Source organism: Mastomys coucha, unplaced genomic scaffold, assembly GCF_008632895.1.
Source record: "Mastomys coucha isolate ucsf_1 unplaced genomic scaffold, UCSF_Mcou_1 pScaffold5, whole genome shotgun sequence".
Classification (NCBI taxonomy): domain Eukaryota; kingdom Metazoa; phylum Chordata; class Mammalia; order Rodentia; family Muridae; genus Mastomys; species Mastomys coucha.
Window position 1 is genome coordinate 110,099,746 of NW_022196911.1, and position 23,777 is coordinate 110,123,522.

Below are 23,777 nucleotides of genomic sequence, written 5' to 3' on the forward strand. Positions count from 1 at the left end.
ACCTAAAAGTTCAGTGCGCGGTCTAGGGGTCTAGTTCACACTGCGTTCAAGCCCAGCACCACCACCAACAAAGAGATGTCAAAATTAGACTAAAAAAACGGGGTTCCAAGCAACTTGGGATGGAGATATCCTTGGGGTTCTGGCCCTGATTGGGTTCCCATGGGGTACTTGTACCTCTCCCCAACCCCAGTCTGCCTGTCCTTGGATGGGCCCCTCACCTAACCTCACCTGGAGGTTGTCAAGATGAAGGAGAAGCCCGGTTTAGAACATAACAGTGTCAGAGTCAGGGCTGTGGGTCAGAGGTGGCTGTGGCAGGGCACTAGGACAAACCAGTTGGAGAGAGTTGTGTTGTCTCTGGCTTAAATTTTCAACTCTGCCCCTCACTGGCCCACAAGTCTTCCCATCTCTAAAATGGGTACAGCACCTGTTGGCATACCTTCTAGGCTCTGCCCCATAGTTACTTGGCAACAGCCAGGTGTGCCTGACTCACTATAAAAGGAAGCCTCACTCTCTTGCTGTCCTTGCTCCCTCTCTTCCCTCTCTCTTCCACCTGTCTATAGCCAGCTTCTCCTCTACTCCTTCCCCCCCCCTCTCTCTCTCATTCTCTCCTTTCCCCCCCACCCCGCTTTCCTCTGTTTCTACTCCCTCAATTCCCCTCCCCTAAATAAACTCTATTCCATATTATCCCATCGTGAGGCTGGTACCTCAGGGGGATGGGATGCCTCAGCATGGGCCCACAGAGGCACCCCTTTCCCCCACACCATACTTCGCCTCCACCAAACAACCCTGCCAAGTGATTCGAATTTAGAAACTCGGATTTCTAAAACACAACAGCATTCCCCTGCTTCCCCTATGGCGCTAATGTAACCATCCCCCTGTTGAACTCTGGCAGATGCAGGCTCTCCATGGCCTTCCAGGATGGTGCCATACCCCAGTGGTTCCTCTTGGGCGCCTCCCTGTGCTCCTAGAGAACCAGGAGTTATTGATCTGTTAATTTTTTTTTAGGCGTTTTGTTTTGGTTTGGTTTGGTTTTCGAGACGGGGTTTTTCTGTATAGCCCTGGCTGTCCTGGACTGATTCTGTAGATCAGGCTGGCCTCGAACTTGATCTGTTAGTTTTAAGCTTTAATTTGATTCACAAGTGCTTTTCTGATTTTCTCAAGAATCTTCTCCTTCATCTCACTTCATGTTCAATAAATCATTTGGGAATGCCGACCCACCTCAGGAGCCAGCTACCCATCCCAGTTAAGGAAGAGGGACCCCACAGGCTCCAGCTTCTCTGGCCTGAGCTATTACAGGTTTTCTCTTGATCCGATCCTAGGTTTGCTTTCCTTGTTTTATTTTCCCTGAAATTTCTCCTCTTTTTATTCAAATTCAAACTCCTTCCACAAAACATTTGAAGAGGTCCTCCGCCCACTTAGAAGACAAAAGTCCCCAGGGTCCCAGCCCTCAGATTGCCAGGCCAAACTAGTTGCTCTCTGGGAGGGATCTAGACCTTCTCTTTTAAAACTTACCAGTGAGAGGAAGACCAAAGGAAAATGCTAATTTCTCCCTGCTGTTTACAACCTAGGTCTCCGAGATCCTTCTCCTAAAACTCCACTGAAGTTAAATTTCACCCCAACGGTGTTTTTTTTGTTTTTGTTTTTTGTTTTTTTAGGTTGGTGTCATCTGTGGCTAGGCAGGGGTAAATCAACTAGACTAACGTTGGGGACTTGAATACCTAGCTGGAAACTTCAGCAAGTGCTAAGTCCCAGAGTTTGGGGAGGGATTTAAGGTCTTAACTGAACTTTTAAGGTGTGACCTGACCTATAATCCATTAGGCCTGGGCATATGTCTCAGCCTGTTTTTGGAGTCTGAGCATGCGCCATTCCTGCAGCTGTGTGGGCCTGTCCCTCCGAAGTCCGCCCTCGAGCCCCAGGCATACCTCTTGGTGTTAACAGCAAGACGTTAGTTCACCTTCCGTTGCTGCAGCCTTAAATGGATTGGCTAATCCCGTTCCTTACAGAGAATCTAGAAACCACACTCGGTCTTCTCCCGGTGTTTACCGTGTTTACCGTGGTCCCTTCTTTGCAGGGCTGGGGATTGAAGCCAGGTCTGGTGACTGCTAGGTAAGCACCCTGCGGTGGAGCCACACACCCCGGGCCCTCACTTCCATTTCAGAGTAAGCTAGCCTCCAGAGCCCCTTCCTGTTGAGAACACTTATTTTCACATCTCTTTCTATGCTGGGCCCTTCGACCACTGAAACAGAACACACCTGAGATCCTATCACAGCATCCTCTCAGGAGCCTGGTGTCTGGAAGTCTGAGGTTGAAGAGGCCTGGATGACCCAGGTCAAGAACTGTCACTGTCCTCTGGGGCCTGGGTTCTGGGCTTATTCACTTTCTGGCCTCAGGACAAAAGCCTTTTCAACTCCTGAGTTCCCCGTTGTTGGGAACCACCTGGGGCCCCTCCAAGGTTTCAGCTGGCCTCTGCAGAGCATCTAGGAAAATCCCCAGGATATCTAAGTGGTGCATAAGACTCAAGACAGGGTCTTCCCTGACCCCACTGTGGAGCTGAAGTGCCTCATCTGGGGGCTCTTTGGCCCAGGTTCCAGGCCCACGACACCTCTGAGGTCTAGGTGACTAAGGTTTCCTAGGAAGCCAGACAAAGGTCTCTTCTAGGTCTCCTGGAGACAGTAGGGAGTCTGACTCACACGTTGAATCTTTAAGAGTGTAGACAGGCTGAGACAGAGTTCTTCAAAGAAATGAAGTATCTACAGGCCAGCAGCTGGCTTCTCTCAGTCTCTGTAGGTGAGGCCACGGAGAAGTGTAAACATGGGGGTGGAGAAAAATCTGACACAAGTGAAAGGTAGTGCCTGAGTGTAGAACGCCCAAGATACACATAATGAATCCAAGGCGTTTCCCGCAGCCCACTGAAGCCGTGCTTCTGAACACCAAGCACCTGTTCTTTGGCACAGTGTGCTGCGACACCACAAAAGACCAGCAAATCCCTCCACTCAGATTCTAGACAACTGTATGTTATGAATTGCAATGTGTTTACTGTACACACACCAAGCTTTCTGCTCTGACAGATGAATAATGGATTACTACAAATGACTTTTTTCTCTCTGTGTAGCCCTGACTGTCCTGGAACTTGCTCTGTAGACCAGGTTGGCCTCAAACTCACAGAATTCTGCAACATCTGTAACTTTAGTACCTGGGATCCAATGCATATGGTGCACAGACACTTATGTAGGGAAAACACCCATACACATAAAAATTATATTTTTAGGATAGTTTTGGTTTTTTTTCTTTCGGTAGTCCTAGCTGTCCTAAAATTCACTCTGTAGACCAGGCTGCCCATGAACTCACAGAGATCCTCCTGCCTTTGCCTCCCAGATGCTGGGATTAAAGGCATATGCCGCCATCACCCAGCAAACATTAAAGTTTAGAAATAGTTTTCCAGCTTTTATTGCCCTATCTACGGCAAGAATGGATCAGACTGCCAACACTCCAGAAAATGTCGACATCACTCTGAAGGGACACACAGTCCCTGTGAAGGGCCCCAGATCTGAAGGGACACACAGTCCTTGTCAAGGGCCCCAGAAGAACCCTCTGGGGAAACTTCAAGCACATCAGTGTAGAGCTGAGTCTCCTTGGAAAGAAAAAGAAGCGGCTCTGGGCTGACAGATAAATGGTGGGGTAACAGAAAGGAACTGGCCGCTGAATGAACCATCCGCAGTCATGTTCAGAAGGAGGTGGAGACTCACGCTGGGCTCCCCTTCCAAGGTGAGGTCTGTGCATGCTCACTTCCCCATCAACGTCCTTATTCAGGGGAGAGGGTCTTTAGTCGAAATGTGAAACTTCTTGGGTGAAAAATAGATCTGCAGGGTTCGGATGGACCGGTGTGTTGCTTGTTCTGTCTCTCAGGCCCAGAAGGATGAACTAATCCTTGAAGGAAATGACATTGAATTTGTTTCAGATTCAGCGGCTCCGATTCAGCAAGCCAGAACAGTTAGAAACAAGGCTGGTGGAAGGTTTTTGGATGGCATCTATGTGTCTGAGAAGCAGGCAGAAGAGTAAGTCTTAAATTACTCAGTTCCAGTAACAAGATCCTGAACTACCAGCGATTTGGGGGTGCCTCTGGGGACAATTAAAGACTTACATGGGGAAAAAAAAATCTCTCCTACAGTTACTCCTCAGCATGGAAGAAACAAATTAGTAAATCTCTTAAAATATTTATTTATTTATTTATTTAGGCTTGAGAGAGGATTTCTCTGTGTAACAGAGCCCTGGCTGTCCTGGACTCCCTTTATAGACCAGGCTGGCTTCAAACTCAGAGATCCACCTACCTCTGCCTTCTGAGTGCTGGGATTAAAGGCAGGCACCAACATGCTGGCCAACTATTTTCATTTTGAATTGTAATTATGTGCATGTGTATATTTGTGTGCATGGGTGCTGAGAACTGAACTCAGGTCCCCTACAGGAGCAATGCCTACTCTTAAGCTCTGAGCCATTCTCCAGACCCCAGATAAGCCCACTGGCTTGAGTTATGTTAGGATATTTGCTTAAGAAACATTGCTCTCCAAGTGGTTGACTTGAGTATTGCAATATATATATAAATTAATTTAAAAAAACATTTTGTGAATGTTGGCTTGGGATCAGGGCAGAATTTTTAACAATTCCTGAAATGGTCCTGAACATGTTTCTACCATTTTGTGCTGCATATTCATACAGAATGACATTGTCATTACTGACTGTTAGAAAATCAAAACACACATCAACTCTGAAAAACATTGAAAGATACGCCACACCCTGCAGCATCAAAATATTCAGCCAATATTTAGTACCTACGTAAACATAAACACGCATGTCCGTCTCCTTAGTGTGAGAATTTGCTTTCATCATTCTTTAATAAATGTCAAAATTACAGGCATGCCAAAGAACTGTTTTTAAATGAATTTACATGTGATTTATTACTACTAAACGCTTGATCTGTATATTTGTTTTACATACCCATCTATATTGGGGCGAACTTTTCATGGGCAGAAAGGAGTTGAGAGTAGAAAAAATTTAAAGACCCCCCACCTCCACCCCACCCCATCCCACCCTACTCTACCCCACCCTACCCTACCCCACCGCACCCCACCCTACCCCCCTACAACCCCACCCCACCCCACCCTACCCCTGTTTAAGACTGGACTTTGGCTGAATCTCCTCTGCTGTGTGCTCTGTTGACTGTCTGCAGAGCCAGATACTGGATCAGCAGAACAGCTCCAAAGAGATCACAGCACACAGGGGTTCTGGTGCCACAGAGGACCCCTGGCCCAGGAGATGTTGCATACCTGGCTGGGTACCTTTGGGGGACAGGAGTGATTGACACTAGAGCTAAGGTGGATGAAGGGGAGGTAACAGAGCAGATCGGCCATGGAGCTTTCCAGAAATGAGGCTTGAGCTCTGGAGGTGGGAACACATTGGTTGTCCTTCCCTAGCTGTGAGACCTTGAGGGCGGGCGTTGCTTGGTCTCACTGAGTCACATCTGTGACGAAGATCCACTCATAGTTTAGCCCACAGGAGCGCTCTCTCTCTCTCTCTCTCTCTCTCTCTTTCTCTCTCCCTCTCTCTCTCTCTCCCTCTCTCTCTCTCCCCCTCCCCGTTCGTCTCCCTCTCCTCCCTCTCCCTCTCCCTCTTCCTCTCCCTCTCCCCTTGCCCCACCCCTCATTCAAATGCAAGAGGACCAAGCCTTGGATTATGCTTGGTAATCTGTTAAATCCAAGGTTAGACCACGTTACTATGATCTAAGGTTAGACCCATGTTATTATTACTGTTGCTAAATCAGGTGTTAAGTTTCCTCCATCTCTGAGAGAAAGGATGGAAGGTTCCTGGAAAGAAAGAGCATTTGTGGGAGGCAGACACTTGGGCTTCCAAACTCTAGAAACAGTGGTCCCCAGAGAATTAAAACTTTCCCAGGAATCCTATGCTGAGGCAATGAAGGAGAAGGTGGTCAAGACTACCCCTTGATCAGGACTGCTAGGCTACACATGCTTGTAGGCCTCTTTTCAAACCCAGACCTCATGATAGCACCCCAAAGAATGACTTGGTGGGGTCCATGGGACTCAACATTTCTTTTTTCTTTCTTTCTTTTTTCCAAAGATTTATTTATTATTATAAATGAGTACACAGAAGAGGGCATCAGATTTCATTATGGGTGGTTGTGAGCCACCATGTGGTTGCTGGGATTTGAACTCACAACTTTCAGAAGAGCAGTCGGTGCTCTTATCCACTGAGCCATCTCACCAGCCCTCAACATTTCTTTTTCTTCCCAGCATAGCCCCACCGGATAAATCTTTCTTTGCTTTTCACGGTATTTTTTTCCCTCTTTATTTGGTGTATTGAGGAATGGGCATCTGAGTCTGTTTGTCGGTGCTTGCCAACAAAACCCCATTGTCACTGTGCGCCATCAGTATTAACAGGCTGCTCCTCAAGGACCACTGAGCTGGGAGATGCCGAAGAGAGTGGGGAAGAAAGATCCAGCCAGAGGTCTGGGATCTTGACCAAACTGGCATAAACCTCAACCAATCACAGTATGTCTTGAAAGAAGCATCCTTAGAGAGAATGCACTGGGTGACCAACCTCTGAGTCTTCCAGGAGAGACAAGAAAAGCACAGGCTTACCCCTTAGCAAGCTTCCTCTTGGTGCCCCAGTGTCTACTGGTCTCCACTAGAACACAAGCCCTGGGGACCGGGGCCCTAGCTTTGAATCCCAAATGGCATTGCATGACTTGAGGGAACTCACTTGTCTTCCCCAAGCCTGGGCAATGGGGTGGTCACATGGGCACCTACCCTGTGGTATTAGTGAGCAGTTAAAGACGCTCCAGCTAAGCAGAGCTAAGGACACACAGGAGGCACCAAGCAGTCTCAAAGTCACGTGCCAGTTGGACCTGGCTTGGTCCCTGGTATGTCTTTGCACAGAACTGATCCTCTGCCATCAATGTTTATCAGAATGGTGCTAACAGAAAACCGTTAGCAACATTATCTGCAGGAGACAGACCTCGGCTGTGTCTCATCCCCCTATGCTGGAGACGGAACTCCGGGCCTTAGACATCATTGCTTAGTATTAAGCAAGGGCTCAACTATGATCTACTCTCTAAGCACCGCGGCCTGAGAATCTGCTGACCTTAGTGCATCTCCGCAGTGGTGTGACCCTCCCTCCCATCTTCATCAACAGAGAGTTCAAGGTCAGCCAGAACTATGAGAAACTCTGTTTCAAAAGAGAAGGAAAAAAAAAAGGAGGCGCCCTTGGATTGGTTTCATTTATTGATCAGGCAATTACAGATTCTGCATCTAAACTCACAGAGTAGATGCCCTTGTTACTGTTTCTCAGGTTAAAAACAGAAGACTGGGCTATTTAGATGGCTTAGTGGGTAAAGCTATCTGCCATGCAAGTCTGATGACCTGAGTTCGAGCCCCAGAACCCACACAACGGTAGAAGTGTGAATCAACCCATATGATTGCCCTCTGACCTCCACGGGAACACTGTGACACGCAACTCACAGATAACAAATCATGCCTACATACAAAAATAATTTTAAAAACTGGAAGGCTGAACCATGTGCCTAACACGATACTCCAGTAAAGTCCCAATCACAAATTAGGAAGGCTCCGGTGACTAGGGGTCTTCCATGGGAAGCAGGACAGAGGAAGACTCTGGTTGTATAAGGGCTCATGCTATTAGAGTAAGCATGCTGGACACCATCTTCACCAAGGTCGGAAACTCTTTTCTGCACAGAAATCTTTAACATCATTTTAAGGAGACACGTTCTGCTTCCGGGCACCTCTGAAAGGCCAAGGCAATGGCTAAAAATCACTACCTTAGCCACTGCCAATTAAATCATTCCCTAGAGCTCACTGCAAAGCCCGGGGGTAAAGCGGAAGCTGATTGGAGCTGAAGGCATCATTCAGCACCTTCTGAGGCCCAACATGATGTGACACACCTCTGCTCAGCTGTCCCCAGTGCTTAGAGCAGCAGTTCTCAACCTGTGGGTAGTGACCTCTTTCACAGGGCTCCCCTAAGACCATCAGAAAACACAGATGTTTACAGTATGGTTCATAACAGTTGCAAAATAACAGTTATGAAGTAGCAACAAAAATAACTTTATGGTTGGGGTCACCACAGCATAAGGGACTATAGTCTCGTCATGGCAGGGTTAGGAAGGTTGGGAACCACTGGCTTAGAGAAGTAGCCTTCTCAAGGCAGGAGGTTCAGGTGCCCGAGTCCTTGGTTTGGGAACGCCTCGATCTCCTCTTCCTTCCCCTCGCTGAACTTCAGCAGACCCAGGCTGGCCTTCCTACACCTTGGTATTGAGCCTGCTTGGTCTCAACCCCTGGGTGTAGAACAGAGGCTGGCTGCAAGAAAAAGGCTGTGACAAACATCTGTCTAGACAAATCAATCCAGAATTGTCAATGAGATCATGCGTGCGTACGTGTGCGTGTGTGTACGTGTTTGTGTGTGTGCGTGCATGTTTGTGTGTGTGCATGCGTGTGCATGTGTGTGTGTGAGTGCGCACAAGCACACATGCACACATGAGTGTGTGTCTTTTAGTCCCAAGGAAGCTTTTGAGTCATAACAATAACTCAACTGAGTCTGTTGTCAAGGCTGATTTACACTTCCCAGCTTGACAGTATCATGTTGCAGGACACTAGTTCTCCATTCCCTGAGCCCTTTGTCATTTTCAAGAGTCGGTTGTTCTCCAGAAATCACTTGTAGCTGAAGAAGAGAGATGTGTTAAGTAAGCTCACAGTGAGGGCACAGGAGTGGAGGGACCCAGACCCTAGCAGGCCCTGAGCACAGATGTAGCGAAGGACAGGCCCATTGCCTCCAGCAGAGTGTCTAAGGTCCCCGATGTGTGCCATAGATGGCAGAGGAAAGGGTACTTGAAGTTGTTGCCACTGAATCTACGATGAACTGAAGGAAATGTGAACTTTCCTTTATGATTTTTTATTACTTATTTAAAGCTCATTTCGTTTTTTTGTTTTTGTTTTTGTTTTTGGTTTTTGGTTTTTTGAGACAGGGTTTCTCTGTGTAGCCCTGGCTGTCCTGGAACTCACGCTGTAGACCAGGCTGGCCTCGAACTCAGAAATCCACCTGCCTCTGCCTCTTAAGTGCTAGGATTAAAGGCGTGCGCCACCACTGCCCGGCTCATTTGTTTTTATTTTTCGTGCATGAGAAGCTATTGGATCTCTTAGAACTGGAGTTACAGACATTGTGAGCTACCATGTGGGTTCTAGGAATTGAACCCCTGGCTTCTCTGGAGAAGCATCCAGTGCTCTTAAGGCCAAGCTATCTCTCCAGCCCCAATTTATTTATTCATTTATTTTTAATTTTTTATTATATTATTTATTTTATTTGGCGTATGTGCGTACATGTGTGTGTGTGTTTGTGTGTGTGTGTAAATGTGCATGTACCATGCCATACGTCTGAGGTCAGAGGACAACTTTCAGGAGTCTCCACTCTCTATGTCCATCATGTGGGTTTCGGAATATTGAACTCAGGTCACCATTGGACCTGGTGACATCTCTACCGGATGAGACATCTTGTTGTCCCCCGCCCCCTTATTGTTTGAGCCAATGATTTGTTTGGCTACTTCAGGGAGAAAAAGATGAATGAGAAGCTACTTATCTCATAGAACAGAAAATAAAATCCAGAGGCGTGCTTTTCCCTCGTTGGGCGTCTGAAGTCAAGATGGGTCACCAGCAGCTCTACTGGAGTCACCCACGGAAGTTCGGCCAGGGTTCTCGCTCTTGCCGCGTCTGCTCTAACCGCCAAGGTCTGATCCGCAAATACGGGCTGAACATGTGCCGTCAGGTTATTCGACTGTCTACCAAGTGGAACTGATCATGCCAGTCTTTGTGTACAAAGAATAAAAATGTGAAGACCTTAAAAAAAAAAAAAAATCCAGAGGCGTGATGTCCACAAGCACACAGCTAGCTGCTAGCAGGAACTGGGATGAGAATGAGCTTGCCAGCCCCACCCCCACTTCCGGAGGCTGCCGCTCCTTCAACTATAAGGGAGGTTTTTAAATGCCTCATTTGTAAACAGAGGACCTCCCCCCACCCTCCAGGAGAGGCTGTGCAAATCATAAAGCCAACGAGGAGGTCCTGCTATTTTACAACACAAGGTCCCGGAGCCCCATTTGCTCAGCTGTTTTCAATCAAGTTCCTGGGATGGGATACTTTTGGGAGACCCCAAGGCTTCAAGGCATCATCTGAAAATCATGAGAATAATCACATGCAAGCCCTCCATACACGTCAGTTTTTGTCAGATGCTAGGCCAGCTTCTAAGAGTGTTAAGTGTAGTAGATCACCGAAACACTCTTAGCGGGGAGACTCCAAGCTGGAGCCGGAGTCCACTGGATCACGCTTAGGCTGGAGGCTGCTGTTGGTTGTCGTCCGGGGTCTCCGCTGGACTGTCAACCAGAACACCTAGGTGTGATCTCTGTCCATAGAAGGCTTTGGGCTTCTTCCCAAGGCGGTGACTAATGCAATAGTTTGGGCTTCTTTACAAGAGGATAGCTAGCTGTTGGAATTTATTGTCTCATAGTACTGGAGGCTACGAATCCAGTGTAGAGTCATATATTCTACGCCTCTCTCTTGACTTCTGCCTCCCTTATCCCTTTCTTGGCTGTCGCATCCCTGTAAACCTCCATTTCACATAGCTTTCTTACTCCAAATTTGTGTCTCCATGTTTATCTCTGTGTCCAAATGCCCCGCTCAGCTGGTCCCCCCACCTGTCATTGCCCCTTTTATATTTTTCAGATTTTTGGGACAGGGCCTCATTATATAGCCCAGGCTGGCCTCCAACTTGCAGCCCTCCTGCTTCAGCCTCCTACACATTACTATGAAGTTAGACCATATATAGCACCTGGTCCAATGTTTCCCTTCTTTATGAGGACACCAGTCACGATGGACTGAGGCTCATTCCAGTGACCTCATCTTAACCTGAGTATCTGTAGAAAGCCTATTTCCAAATAAAATCACATTTGCAGGGAGTGCAGGGGTGGGGGGCTGGGGGGCGGGGCTAGAACTTGTGATGGTTACCTCAGTTAGCAGGTTGGTAAGATTTAGAATCACCTAGGAGATGGGCCTCTGGGCATGCCCCTGGGGATTATTTTGACTAGGTTAACTGGGATGGGAAGGCCTGCCCACTGTGGGTGGCACCACTCACTGGATGGGATCCTGGACTATACAGGAAGGAGCTGGTAGGTTAGAGAGATGGACTAGTGATTAAGAGCACTGGCTGCTCTTTCAGAGGACATGGGTTTGATTCCTAAAATCAAACCCATATCACATGCAGTTTACAACTCTCTGTAACTCCAATTCCAGGGGATCCAATGCCCTCTTTAGCCTCCCTAGGTACCAGGCACGCACATGGTGTATGGATATAGGTGTAGGCAAAAACACTCCAAACACATTAATAATAATGATAATAATAATAATAATAATAATAATAATGATAATGATGATGATAATGATAATGATGATGATAATAATAATAATCATCTTTTAAAATGGCCACAGCAGCATTCATTGCTGACTGTGGATAGGACATGAGCAGCTGCTTCAAGTTCCTGTCACATGACTTCTCTACTATGGCGGTCTGTACCCTTGAGCTGTAAACTAGAGTAAACACTTTCTTCTTTGAGTCCTTAAATTGCTTTTCCCATGATTCTCTTGGTTTGGTTTTCTTTTTTGAGACAGGTTTTTACAACACAGCTGAGGCTGGCCTAGAAACTCACTATGTAAACTAGACTCCCTCTATCTGTCTCTGCCTTCTGAGTGCTAGGATTTTGCCAGGATATTTTATACACAACAGGAAAAGAGGCCTAGTCGGAGCATTTTTGAGATCAGGGAATCAAATCACAACAATGACCAAAAATGTTGAGATGGTGGCTCATATCTGTAAGCTCAGTACTTAGGAAGCTGAAGCAGGGGATTGCTTTAAGTTGGGAACCAGCCTGGGCCACAAAGTGAGTTCCAGTCTAGCCTGAGCTATGGAGTGAAATCCTATTATAAAAAGAAAATTCCAAAAAGAAAACAAAAATCCAATTACTCATTCTTTTTTTTTTATTTTGTTTTGTTTTTTGTTTTTTGTTTTTTCGAGACAGGGTTTCTCTATGTAGCCCTGGCTGTCCTGGAACTCACTCTGTAGACCAGGCTGGCCTCAAACTCAGAAATCCACCTGCCTCTGCCTCCCAAGTGCTGGGATTAAAGGCGTGCGCCACCACTGCCCAGCTCCAATCACTCATTCTTAAAGCAACACATCAGAATCCTCCTGACCATGGTTTGAGGGGATACAAAATCATCCCTACCTTATGGTTTATTTGTTTGGGTATTGTCACCCTGGGTATCAAACCCAAGTTTCCCACATGCGCTAAGTGAACATTCCATCACTAAAGTATACCCCCAGCCCTGGGCTGCTCTAATTGGCTGTTGTTGAGATGGGCTCATGGCTCAGGCTGGCTTCAAACTCACCATGGTCAAGGATGACCTTAAACCTCTGATCCTCCTGTCCCACCCAGGTGCTAGAGTTTCAGGCACACTCCACCACACCCAGTTTTTGAATGCTACCTTTTTGACAGAGCAACATCAGGCATATCTGAGACAGGAGATTGTTGGATGTTTAGGGAGCTCAAGCTATGGCAAGCATGCCTTTGATATGTGTTGGTTTTAGTTGCTAGTTTTTAAACATAAAGGGAATTTACATAACTCTGGCTCCCGAGTCTTTCAAAATCAGGGGACTGCCTCAGGCTCTCATTCCCCCACGTCAGCAGCCATTAAGGGCTGCCCCTGTTAAGAGGCCGGAGGGTTCCCCAAAAGAGCCCTTTGCTTCCTTTGCCTGCCTCTTCCAAGGCCCACTGTCACTTGTCATTGAGTCACTTCAGTGAGCTGTCATTTCCCTTACAGCTTTTCTCTCATGCAGCCTTGCTGCCTGTTGGCTGGGTGTTGGAGGGTGTGCCTCCACCCCCACCCCCAGAGGAAGCTCCCTGGGGCAGAACCCCTGGGAACTCCTGCTATGGTGAAATCCAGGCATCCTGACCTGATCAACCCCACACCACCTTCTCCCCAAGAACCACAGAAGGCTGCAGAAAGGAGCCCGGCCTCTGATTCACAGCCCCGGTGTCTGCAGGACTGGTCTAGGCAGGAGGGTGGGGCTGGACAAGCACAGGCAGTGGGCTGATTACAGGGGAAGGACTTGGTGGGGGTGGGAGGGTGGTGGTCAACAGCAGTCAGAGGTGGTGATGACTGCCCTCAGTCGTGTCCTCTGCACCCCACCCCACCCCCACCCCCCGGCTCTCCATCTAAGAATGACTAAACCTGAGGCAGCTTCTCTGACATCTTGCCTTTCCTTCCTGCCCATTCGAAGCTTCTAGATTCTTCCCAAAGCTTCCTTAACTCCTTTAATGTACACAAGGGAGTGAACTATGCTGAGATTGTCAATACTTATTCTAAGTGGCCCCAGGGGCCTTCCTTATCTCCACTCAACAGCTAGCTCATGACTGAGTCTCAACAGCTCAGGCCTAGGAGTCTGGGAAGGCCAGCTGGTTTGGGTCTATGTAGGAAGGTGGGCAGCTCTCATTGCCCCGGGAGTTGGGTCATCTCTAAGCTATGCTTTGTCTGTGATGGTCTCCAGGCACTGACTAGATCTCTGGTATCCCCAGCTCTGTCCCCCTCAGCAGATTAACAGGTCTGTCTTTGTCACCCTTATGTCATTGTGACGTGAAATGAATGAGTTTCTGCAAAGCGCAAGGGAGCCCTGGAGAACGTCCTCATAGTGTTCCTGTGTGTCAGTGGGCATCTGGTTTCCTTCCTTTGTCTCCCTCTGCGCTGTTGACTTCAAGAACACGTGCTGATCTGCCCTCTTGCAATCCCAGGGTGGGGGAGGAGGGTGAGGAGGTTCCAGCCAGGTGCCTGCTTCTGCCTCCCACGGGTCAGGCCTGGTGCCAGGCAAGAGAGCACAAGGTCCCACCTCCATCACAACCAGGCCTGCCTGGGCTCCCCTCAGAGCACTCAGCTTGTACTCCCCTCAGAGGGCAGAAGCCCTGAGTTCTGGACCCCAGCACCTAGGATTAGTGTTTTGTTGGTTGGTTAGTGTGAGTTCTTCCAGCCAGGGAAGGATGGCTTGGCTCTCAGTGAGAGGCGGAAACAATTTAAATGGGGGAGGCTAGGGAGAGGGAGGAAGGCAAGCATCCTATAATTGCCAATTTAACTCAGGACTGGCTGGAGTTTTCTACAGAAACTTACCGTTGCTGGGGGAGGAAGGGAAATGGAGGCCTGACGTCCCTGACTCTGGGATCCCATCAGCCCCTGTAAATGTATTGAATCAAACTCCTGAAGAATAAAGGATGTATGTCAACTCCAAGGGCAGCTCTCAGGTGGGGTCTAGGCCTGCCGTGACTAATAACCACAAATGTGGTTTACATTAACAGGGATGCATTCTTCACCGTGGTTTTTTTTCTCCCAACAATTTGAACACATTTAATTTACGTCACATATGTACAAAATATGTTTGAACGGAAATAAAAGCATTCTCTTCAATTAAATTATAGATTTCGGTATAAAAATCTTCTCTGTTTTCTTCACTTCCAATCTCGAGCAATGGGTTCTTATCTCTACAGTGCTTGCCATGGGGGATGCTCCCAGCAGAGAGGAGAGTGAGGGAGTGTGATGGATGGAGCCTGTGCTTGTGAACATTGAGGACTGCTGGCTCTTTTTACAGACTCGGACACTGAGAGACACACCAATCTCTAACTTTCACGGTGAGGGCACTCCAAGCCAAGTTCATGATCCAGCACTGTGTCTACCCCACCATGACTTCTTTTACTAGTCTTCAATTGGAGCTAACTTTGGCATGAGGTTTACAGATATATTTGTGTACAGCCTATCAACCAGTATTTTGGGCGTGTATAATAAATTGTTCAACCCATCGATGTACTGACGCTCCTTAGAATACCGAAGTAATTTATACCGTCCTAAAAACTGTACTTCTCTTCGATGGTGATGAGGAATAGATATGTATTTTCCCAAGTCTCCCTCTGGCCGGGTTACATTGTATCCAGCGTAGTGAACTCTGTTCCAAAGGTCATCATCTTCTCCTCCCCACCCCCAGAAGGCATTGGGAAAACCATTGATCTTCCTAAATTGCTCCACTGTCAGGCCACTCACTCCACCAAAGAACTCCTTATACGGAAGAATGTACATGTACTTGTCCAGCTTTGCTGCAAAGTGCCGTGGCATCTCTCCGCATCCGTAATAGTTACGATCATTTTCAGGCAGATGATCCACGTCATGGAAGATCACACAGTCCCAAGCTCTGTCTTTCATGGCCTCTTTGAAACCCACATTAAAGAGCATAGCCCGATTGAATGGTTGTGTGCCGGTCTGTTCGATGACATAAAAGGCAAATTCCAGCCGCTGTTTCTGGAGCATCGGGATCAGGTGCAGGAAAAAAATTGGAAGATGTTCATGGCGGTTACGGAAGGGGATGAGAACTGCCACCTTCCATCTGGGCTTGCAGTCCTTGGGCCTCCAGTGGCCTCTTGGCCCAATCTCTGAGTCCTTGGAGAAGAGCTGATGGACTTCTTCAAAACTGATCTCACTCACATTGACACGGAGGAATCCCTGCATGTAAGGCAGCTTCTCTGGACAGGGGAGGTGTGGTAAGTACGTGAAGTTTTGCGGAAGATATGTTGTTGTTTGAAGAAGATAGTCACTTGTATTATTGCCTTCAGGATAATCTGTTCCATTGAACGTAGTGTTTTTATTGGTATACAGCCTGATCATGTGTCCAATTGTTTTCACATTCTCTCTCAGTGTGATACCTCTAGCTTGTACCATAAAGAGGTACGTGTTGGCGATGCCTGGAGCCACATAGATGAAGTAGAGACAGGACCCGGAGATGGAGAAGATGATGAAAGCGATCAGGGAGCAATTGGAGACCCGCATCATCCGCTTGAGCGCAGACATCTTCCTCTGCCCTGCCAGCAACGCGGGCTGCGCTCTCAGGCCAGACTCCGGGCCACAGTCCAGGCCCTAAACTTCCATGAATGTACGGAGAACCCCAAGAGGGTAGCGGGGTCCGGCCAGGGAGGCTCTGGGGAGAAGAACGGAGCCGGGAAGAAGAAATCTGGGGAGAAGAACGGAGCCGGGAAGGAAAAAGGGTGTAGGAAGGATGCAGAGAAACCTGGAGGGGGGCCGGGAGACCGGGCTCCATGGAGGCCAAAGCCACCGGCCAGGCTGGAGTAGCTCTGAGATGCGGAGAACCTACTGCCTCATGTGTTCGTGTGCCTGTGTACTTTGGAAGTTGAGGCAGTAGGAACATTAAGTTCTAGAACAGACTGAGCTATGTAGAGAAACTCTGTCTCAAGAAAAACAAAGAAGTAGCCAAGATGTCCTTGGTGCTAGTACAGCAGCAGGCTGGAGGGCAACTGCCAAGGCTTGGGATCACTCCTGACTAGACCAATAAAGGCCTAGGCCAGGGACATGGCTCAGTGGTAGAACCCCTGCCTAGAATCCCCCAGTGAGGGGCTGGGGGCGTGACTCAGTGGTAGAGCATGCCGGGGTCCCAACACTCGGGGCGGCGTCCAAGAGGCGAGTCCCCGCGATCCGGACCCGAACCGGGTCGCATGTGCTCTGTGGGCTTGTGCCTCGGCAAATGCTGCTAGTTCAAAATCAAAGTGTCTGCCGGGTACTTTCTGGGATGGTGGAGGTACCCCTTCCAGCCTCTTGTAACCTCTAGTAATTCCTGACAGATCTTCCATTATTAGCCTGTAGCAGCATCATTATCATTTGTACCCTTATTGCTATACATGTGGAGGCTAAAAGACACTCTTAAGTGTCATTCCTAAGGTGCTGTCCACCTGTTTTTGAAACAGGCTCTCTCACTTTTATCTGGAGCTTGTCTGTTAGGCTAGGCTTTGCTGGCTGTTGAGTCCCAGGGATTGGCCTGTCTCTGCCTCCCTGGCACCTTGATTCTAAGTGTAGGTCACCATGCCTGCCTTCTGTCTCTGCTTCTCTCCTGGATGTGTCCTGTGTCCTCTCCTCCTTGGGCCTCCTTTTAACTAATTACATTTGTAAAGACCCAACTTCTGAGGTTCCTATTAGGAGTGAATTTGGGCAAACATTACTCTAACATACCGACCTCATCCAGGAACCATGCCAAAATCCTACAGAGATCCAGTGAGTGTGTATTTAATTCCAAGCTGCACTAGACAACTCGTCCATTCTGTTTCTATGTGGCCCATGAGCTAAAAATGGTAAGCTGAGGAAAAAAGACACCAGAATGCTATTTGACTACACATGAAGTCAGACCCGATTCCAATCTTTATCTCCACACATGAAATCTTCCCCGGGGCACAGGCATCCTTCACTCTTGTACCCTCTATGCTCAATTGTCCTGCCCTCCTGACTGCTCCTTGCCTTATTCTCTACCCACCAGAGAGTCTTTTCTACATGGACTGCACCCTGGCACCCTCAAATTCTCATTGGGAATTGGATTTGTATTACATGGGGCTCAGACAGGAGAATGACCTGGGAGGGGAGCAGAGCAAGACCCCTGCTCCTGCTCTCACTGGGTCTCCTCTCTCTCTTTCCAGCCTTTTCTGCAAGTTCTAGAAATTTCTCTTTCCATTGGCCATAGCATAAGTGTGAATGACATTCAGCTGTCACACGCCTGCAGCTTGGAGTTCCCTCTGTCGTTTCCCACAACTTACCCACACCTGAGGAGAGGGATCTTGTCCAGGGATGACTTTTGTTGCTGCGACAAAACACTAATTTCAGGTTCCAGGCCACAGTGCATCACTGGAGGAGGAAGCTCTGGAGGAATTCTACTTACTGTCTCGCTCCCTGTGACCTACTCAGCTTGCTTTCTTATACAACCCTGGACCAAGTACCCAGAGGTGGAACCACTCACAGTGGGTTGGGTCCTTCTACCTTAGTCAGCAATCAATCAAGAAGGCTCCACAGGCTTGCCTACAGGGCAATCTGATGGAGGCAATTCTTCATCCCGGGTGACTGTCATTTGTGTCAAGCTGACAGAAAGAGAAGCCGAATCAGCATAGACTTCTCCTCAAATCTCTCCCCAGTAGAGCCTCAACTGGGTGTACGTTTGTCTTCAAGCTTGCCTTGTGTACTCCAATAGGCGTGTTTGCCTCCCAAGGGTTCCTGAATTCACAAGACTCAGTTTTTTAGACATAACATCCAGCTATAGGGACCCCCTGAAGGAGATCAAGAGCACAACTTGATCTGAGGACGGCAATAGAAATGGTGGCACCTGTCTCTGTCCCCCAGTGTTGGGATTGAAGGCACATGGCATCATGCCCGTCCTTTTATATGGAGATTCGAACTCAGGTCTTCATGCTTGCAAAGCAAGCCTTCTTACTCACTGAGCCACCTCCCCAGGCCCCTTGTTTTATTTGCTGAGACAAGGTCTCTTGTAGCCCAGGCTGGCCCCAAACTCACAGAAATGTGCCTATCTCTGCCTCCCAAGTGCTGGAATTGAAGGACTGTGCCACTTTGCTTGGTTTCCAGCTAACAACACCCCAACCCCCAAATCTCACTGATGATAGCTAAGGGCTCGTTCAGTTAGTTCTCCTAAGTAAAATAGGAGGGCTGGGCATGGTGGTAGCACAGGCCTGTAATCCTAGCCCATGGGAGACGAGGCAGAAGGATCATAAATTCTGGGCCAGCCTGGGCTCCATACCAAATCTACATAATGAGATCCTATGAAAACACTTCAAGTCCCAACATTTTTTTTCTTTTCTTCTTCTTCTTCTTCTTCTTCTTCTTCTTCTTCTTCTTCTTCTTCTTCTTCTTCTTCTTCTTCTTCTTCTTTTCGAGACAGGGTTTCTCTGTGTAGCTCTGGCTGTCCTGGAACTCACTCTGTAGATCAGGCTGGCCTCGAACTCAGAAACCCGCCTACCTCTGCCTCCCAAGTGCTGGGATTAAAGGCGTGCGCCACCACTGCCAGGCAAGTCCCAACATTTTCGAAAGACCGTTCTAGAAGCATCCCTCTCTCCTGGCTGCCATGTTATATGTGTCTTTTTATACACAATTTCCATCTTATTTTATTTTCCCCACAGGGTTTTCCTTCTATCCTCATGGCTCTGGTGGAGGTCCTGGGAGTTGGAGTTTGTTCTGCTGCTGTGTATTGTTAGCCTAAGTTCTGTATCCCAGGGTCTGGGTGCCTCACTATGCGAGCTTTTATTGTGCAAACCTTGCTCCTTGGTTTAAAACCATTGGTTAATAAAGATGCCTACCGCTTGTAGCTGGCAGATGAGAGGTAGGTGGGGCTTCCATTCCCTATTTGGGGTCTGAGGCAGAGACAACAAGGAGAGGGTGAGGGGGTAGGTAGATCCTGAGAGTGTGGCCTTGAGGGCTGGTCAGCTGGAGTGGGACTGGCCCAGGTGGAACATGGCAAGTTATATCTCAGGGTTATTGACAGGGAAGCTGACAAAATAGCATAAAGAGTTGATATCTGCCCAGCTTTAGTGACTTTAAGACTTATTATAGGGCAGTGGTAGCGAATGGAGGCAGTCGGATTTCTGAGTTCGAGGCCAGCCTGGTCTACAGAGTGAGTTCCAGGACAGCCAGGGCTACATAGAGAAACCCTATCTCAAAAAACCAAAACAAACAAACAAACAAATGTATGTAAATGTTTTGTGTCTTTTTTTTAAGAACGAAATGATCAGAGGTGGGGTAGAAATCCCCAAATAATGTTTACCATAACACATTGGTCATGTCTAAGTTGGTGGGGTTGCTTCACGAGACTCCCCCCTGACCATCACACTGTGATGCAGTTTGAGCCACAGCCCAGGGAGCATGTAAGCATGGAGAACGCTGGTTTCACTAATATCTCTGTTGGCAGATTCTTCTACTGTGTTCTGAGTGATGGGACTCTTCATGGCCCTCTCCTGGGCCATGCGCTGGACACGGCTCCTACAGTAAATCTGATACACATGGCTGTAATTTGATACACAAGGACCATCAAATGGTCCTTTAGTGAGACCGTTGTCTCTTCTCTTTTGTTCATCTTGGAGCCAAGTCCTGAAAGAGGCCCTGTTATTATACTTTAAGCAAACACCCTTGGGCAGTAAGTCTGTAAGTTACTTCTAATGTGGGAATGGGGTTCTCAATTACATGCAAGATAAGAATTATGTGTAGTCAAAATGACCACTCAGACCCTCTTATCGATGTGAGAATCGGTTGTAAAGTATAGTACACAGAACTTGCAATGTGATACAAACAGACGTCTCTTATCTGACCTCTTCTTCCCTGACTCCTAGATTTAATGCATGCCTTAGATTCCCTTGCAAAGCATGCAGACCACTCTAGAGCTCTGGATGCTGATGGTGGGAGGCTGCTGGCCATCAGGCCTGTCTATTTCCCCTTCCCTAATCAGGCTGTTTACAAAGCATCAGCTGTTTCAAACTTGTTGATGACGGTAAACTTTCTGATGGTTTTTACATAATTTCATAAAAGATGGTGTCAGATGTAAAATAAGAGTGGAAACAGAATTGTCATTTCTCTGTGAATTATGTTCCTGTTGGTAAAGAGGAACTACAAAAAGATACAAAGTCTTATTGACTTGGTCAATAGGTAGGACCTGGAGAATCCTGGGGAAAGACCATGAGAGCTAGAAGTCTGCTCTCTCAGTAACCGGTCATATCTGTAAACTGCTTTTCGTTAAAGAAATAGGAACTCAACCTTTGACCAGAGCCATCAACTTCCAGTAATTCCCCAAAATGACACAGGGGGGAGGGCGGAGAGAGGAACCCACTACATGTTCTTTGGGCATTTTAGAAAATGGGGGCTCAGTCCTTTGGGTACAACATGCAAGGGTGATGTTGTAAATGTCATAGAAATGAGCACTTACGAGGCAGTGGTGGCGCATGCCTTTAATCTCAGCACTTGAGAGACAGAGATAGGTGAATTTCTGAGTTTGAGGCCAACCTGGTCTACAGAGTGAGTTCCAGGACAGCCAGGACTACACAGAGAAACCCTGTCTCAAGAAGAAAGAAAGAAAGAAAGAAAGAAAGAAAGAAAGAAAGAAAGAAAGAAAGAAAGAAATGAGCACTGTTCAGAATGGACAATCCCATGAATGTCAGTGTGACAAAACCAGAGAGGAGGACAGAGTGTCACTCAGTGTGCTATTGGCATTGCCCTAATTGAGCAAGGGAAGGGCAAGTCTTGCCGAGAGATTAATGTGCAAATTGGGCATAGCAAGCACTCTAAGAGCTGAGGTCAGCCCAGAAACAGGCAAGGGATGAAGGAAGTGATGAAAGGCCCAGCCTGCTCCAGCCTGCGTCACCTGGAGAGCTGGCTGTGTGAGAACTTGCTGGAAGGAGTGCCTGTGCTGTTGGAACCTGCTCCCCAGGAACTCGTAGCTTAATGGAGGAACGAGAAGAAGAAGGAGGAGGAGGAGGAGGAGGAGGAGGAAGAGGAGGAGGAGGAGGAAGAGGAGGAGGAGGAGGAGAAGAAGGAGAAGGAAGAGGAGGAGAAGGAGAAGAAGAAGAAGAAGAAGAGGAGGAGGAGGAGGAGGAGGAGGAGGAGGAGGAGGAGGAGGAAGAGGAGGAGGAAAAAGACCCAGACTTTAAGAAAAAAGGAGAAACTCAGGGTTGGCCAAAGTGGTTAAAGAAGCTGCTAAGCCTGCTGATCTGAGTTCAATACCCTGGACCCAAAGTGTGAGAGAAGTCATTCCCTAACCTCTGCGTACGCGTCATGTGCATATCTACACACACACACACACACACACACACACACACACACACACTTTTCATTTTTATCGTTTTAGGTTTCTTCTTTTCTGAGGTGTTGGGGTGGTGTTATGACCTCACTATGTAATCCTAGCTGGCCTGGAACTTGCTATATAGATCAGGCTGGCCATGAGTTATGCTTGGTTCTGCCTTCAGACCATTGGGATTAAATGCATGAGCCATCATGACCAGTTAAATAGAAACTCGAGCTGGGAATGACAGTTCCTGCCTATAATCCAGGCATGTAGGAGGCTGAGGCAGGAGAATTGCTATGAACTTCAGGCTAGGCTGGACTACACACTGAATTCTGGACTAGAGTGAGATCTTGTTTTAAATAAACAAACAAAGCACAGTACATCTCTGTGATCTTATCACACGGGAGCTGAAGCCCAAGGACAGCTTTGAGTTCAAGGCCATCTGGGAATTACAGACTCAAGAAATGAAAAGCTGGTAGAGAGATGGCCCCGTGGTCAACAGCACTGGCTGCTTTTCTAGAGGACTCAGTTTGGATTCTTTATGCCCTTATGGCAGGGCACAATCATCTGTAGCTGCAGCTCTAGGGGGTCCAATGCCCTCTTTAGCCTCTAAGAGCATCAGGCATACATCGTGCACAGTGACATGAAGGCAAAAAACACTGGTACACATAAAACAAAGTAAATACTTCTAAAAACAACTCTAGAAAGAAACAAAAGGAAGAAGAGTGGGAAGAGGAGGAAAGAAAAGAAAAAGCAGAAAGGGGAATGCATTAATGTTGTCTTGCAAGTGTGATTTATGCAAAATGGATGAGATTTATGCAAAGAGATGATCGTGGGGAACTGCCAACTTGCAGAAAATGAGTAATGTCATGGCTCAATACCAACAGAGTAGTGAATGAATTTACATTTGTGCATTCTAAGTAAAACTAACATTATGTATATATATATATATATATATTTTTTTTTTTTTTTTTTTTTTTTTTTTCTTTTTGAGACAAGCCCTCTCTATGTAGCCCTGGCTGGCCTTGAACTCACTGTACAGACCATGCTGATTTTGAAATCATGGAGATTTAACTGCCTCTGCCTCTGCCTCTCAAGTGCTGGTAAATGTATTTTGGTCAGTCCATCAGCCTATAATCCAAGCATTTGGGATGCTGAGGCAGGAGGATTATTGTGATTTCCAGGCCAGTCTGGGAAGTAAGACTCTGGGGAGAGGGGGAGGAAGCTAAAATGTAAATAAAATGCATAACCAAAGTCCCATCACAAACATTAAAAAGAGCCTTGATTGGACCTATGCACTAGATTTGTAACAATTAAAAACTAGCCAGGAACTGCCTTACCAGATCTGTGAGAATGTGCCCCCAGAGTCAAACTGTGTTCTTAAGACAAATCCTGGCTCGGCCTCTCTGCTTCTGGAGAACGGGCCTCTTAAAGCTCTCTGTGCCTATCCCCTTCCTTAGCTGTCACACTCAGGGCTTTGTCATCTGACTCCATGGAGTGTGGTATCAATGTGTCACCTCTTACTGTCGTCATTACTATACATGCTTATTTTAAATTTCATTTATTAGTACTTGTGTGTGTGCATGTGTGTGTGCGTGTGTGTGTTTATGCATGCGCGCGTGCGCGCATGAGCAATTATAGAGGCCAGAAAAAAGGGAGTTGGATCCCCTAGAACTAGAACTATAGGTACTTGTGAGCAGCCCAATGATGTGGGTGCTGGGAACTGAACTGGGGTGCTCTTGACCACCAAGGTCTCTCTCCGATGCCATGCTATCGTCAGTATTGACCATTAACAGTTGCATCAGATGTCTGAAGGGCTCTGAGTCCCCAAACCTAAGACAACACATTCTTTCTTTCTTCTTCTTCCGGGGCTAAGGGTCAAACTCAGAGATGTCCGTCGGGCTGAAGTCCTGCCTTGGAGCTCTGCTCAGCCTCAAGCAGGACTTTTTGGTTTAAAGGTATAGATACCACGTGCTGATGAAGGAAGCAGGCAGACGAGCCCTGCCCAGGACTGGCTC

The 23,777-nt window shown here is 47.5% G+C and overlaps 1 protein-coding gene across 2 annotated transcripts; it reads right to left on the bottom strand.

The window, feature by feature from the left end:
• Positions 1 to 14,855: 14,855 nt before the first annotated feature.
• Positions 14,856 to 15,998, bottom strand: LOC116079058 (beta-1,4-galactosyltransferase 6-like). 2 transcript variants are annotated; one of them, XM_031354714.1, is made up of 2 exons: positions 15,889 to 15,998; positions 14,856 to 15,771 (listed from the first exon to the last, which is right to left on the bottom strand). In XM_031354714.1, exons 1-2 carry the CDS (start codon positions 15,996 to 15,998, stop codon positions 14,856 to 14,858), a joined length of 1,026 nt encoding a protein of 341 aa, XP_031210574.1. The 2 variants fall into 2 exon arrangements, with proteins under 2 accessions (XP_031210574.1, XP_031210573.1); XM_031354713.1 differs by having other exon boundaries at positions 14,856 to 15,998.
• Between the last annotated feature and the right edge of the window lie 7,779 nt (positions 15,999 to 23,777).

Coding starts and splice junctions, on each gene's coding strand:
- LOC116079058 (XM_031354713.1), bottom strand. CDS start 15,998: ATGTCTGCGCTCAAGCGGATGATGCGGGTCTCCAATTGCTCCCTGATC.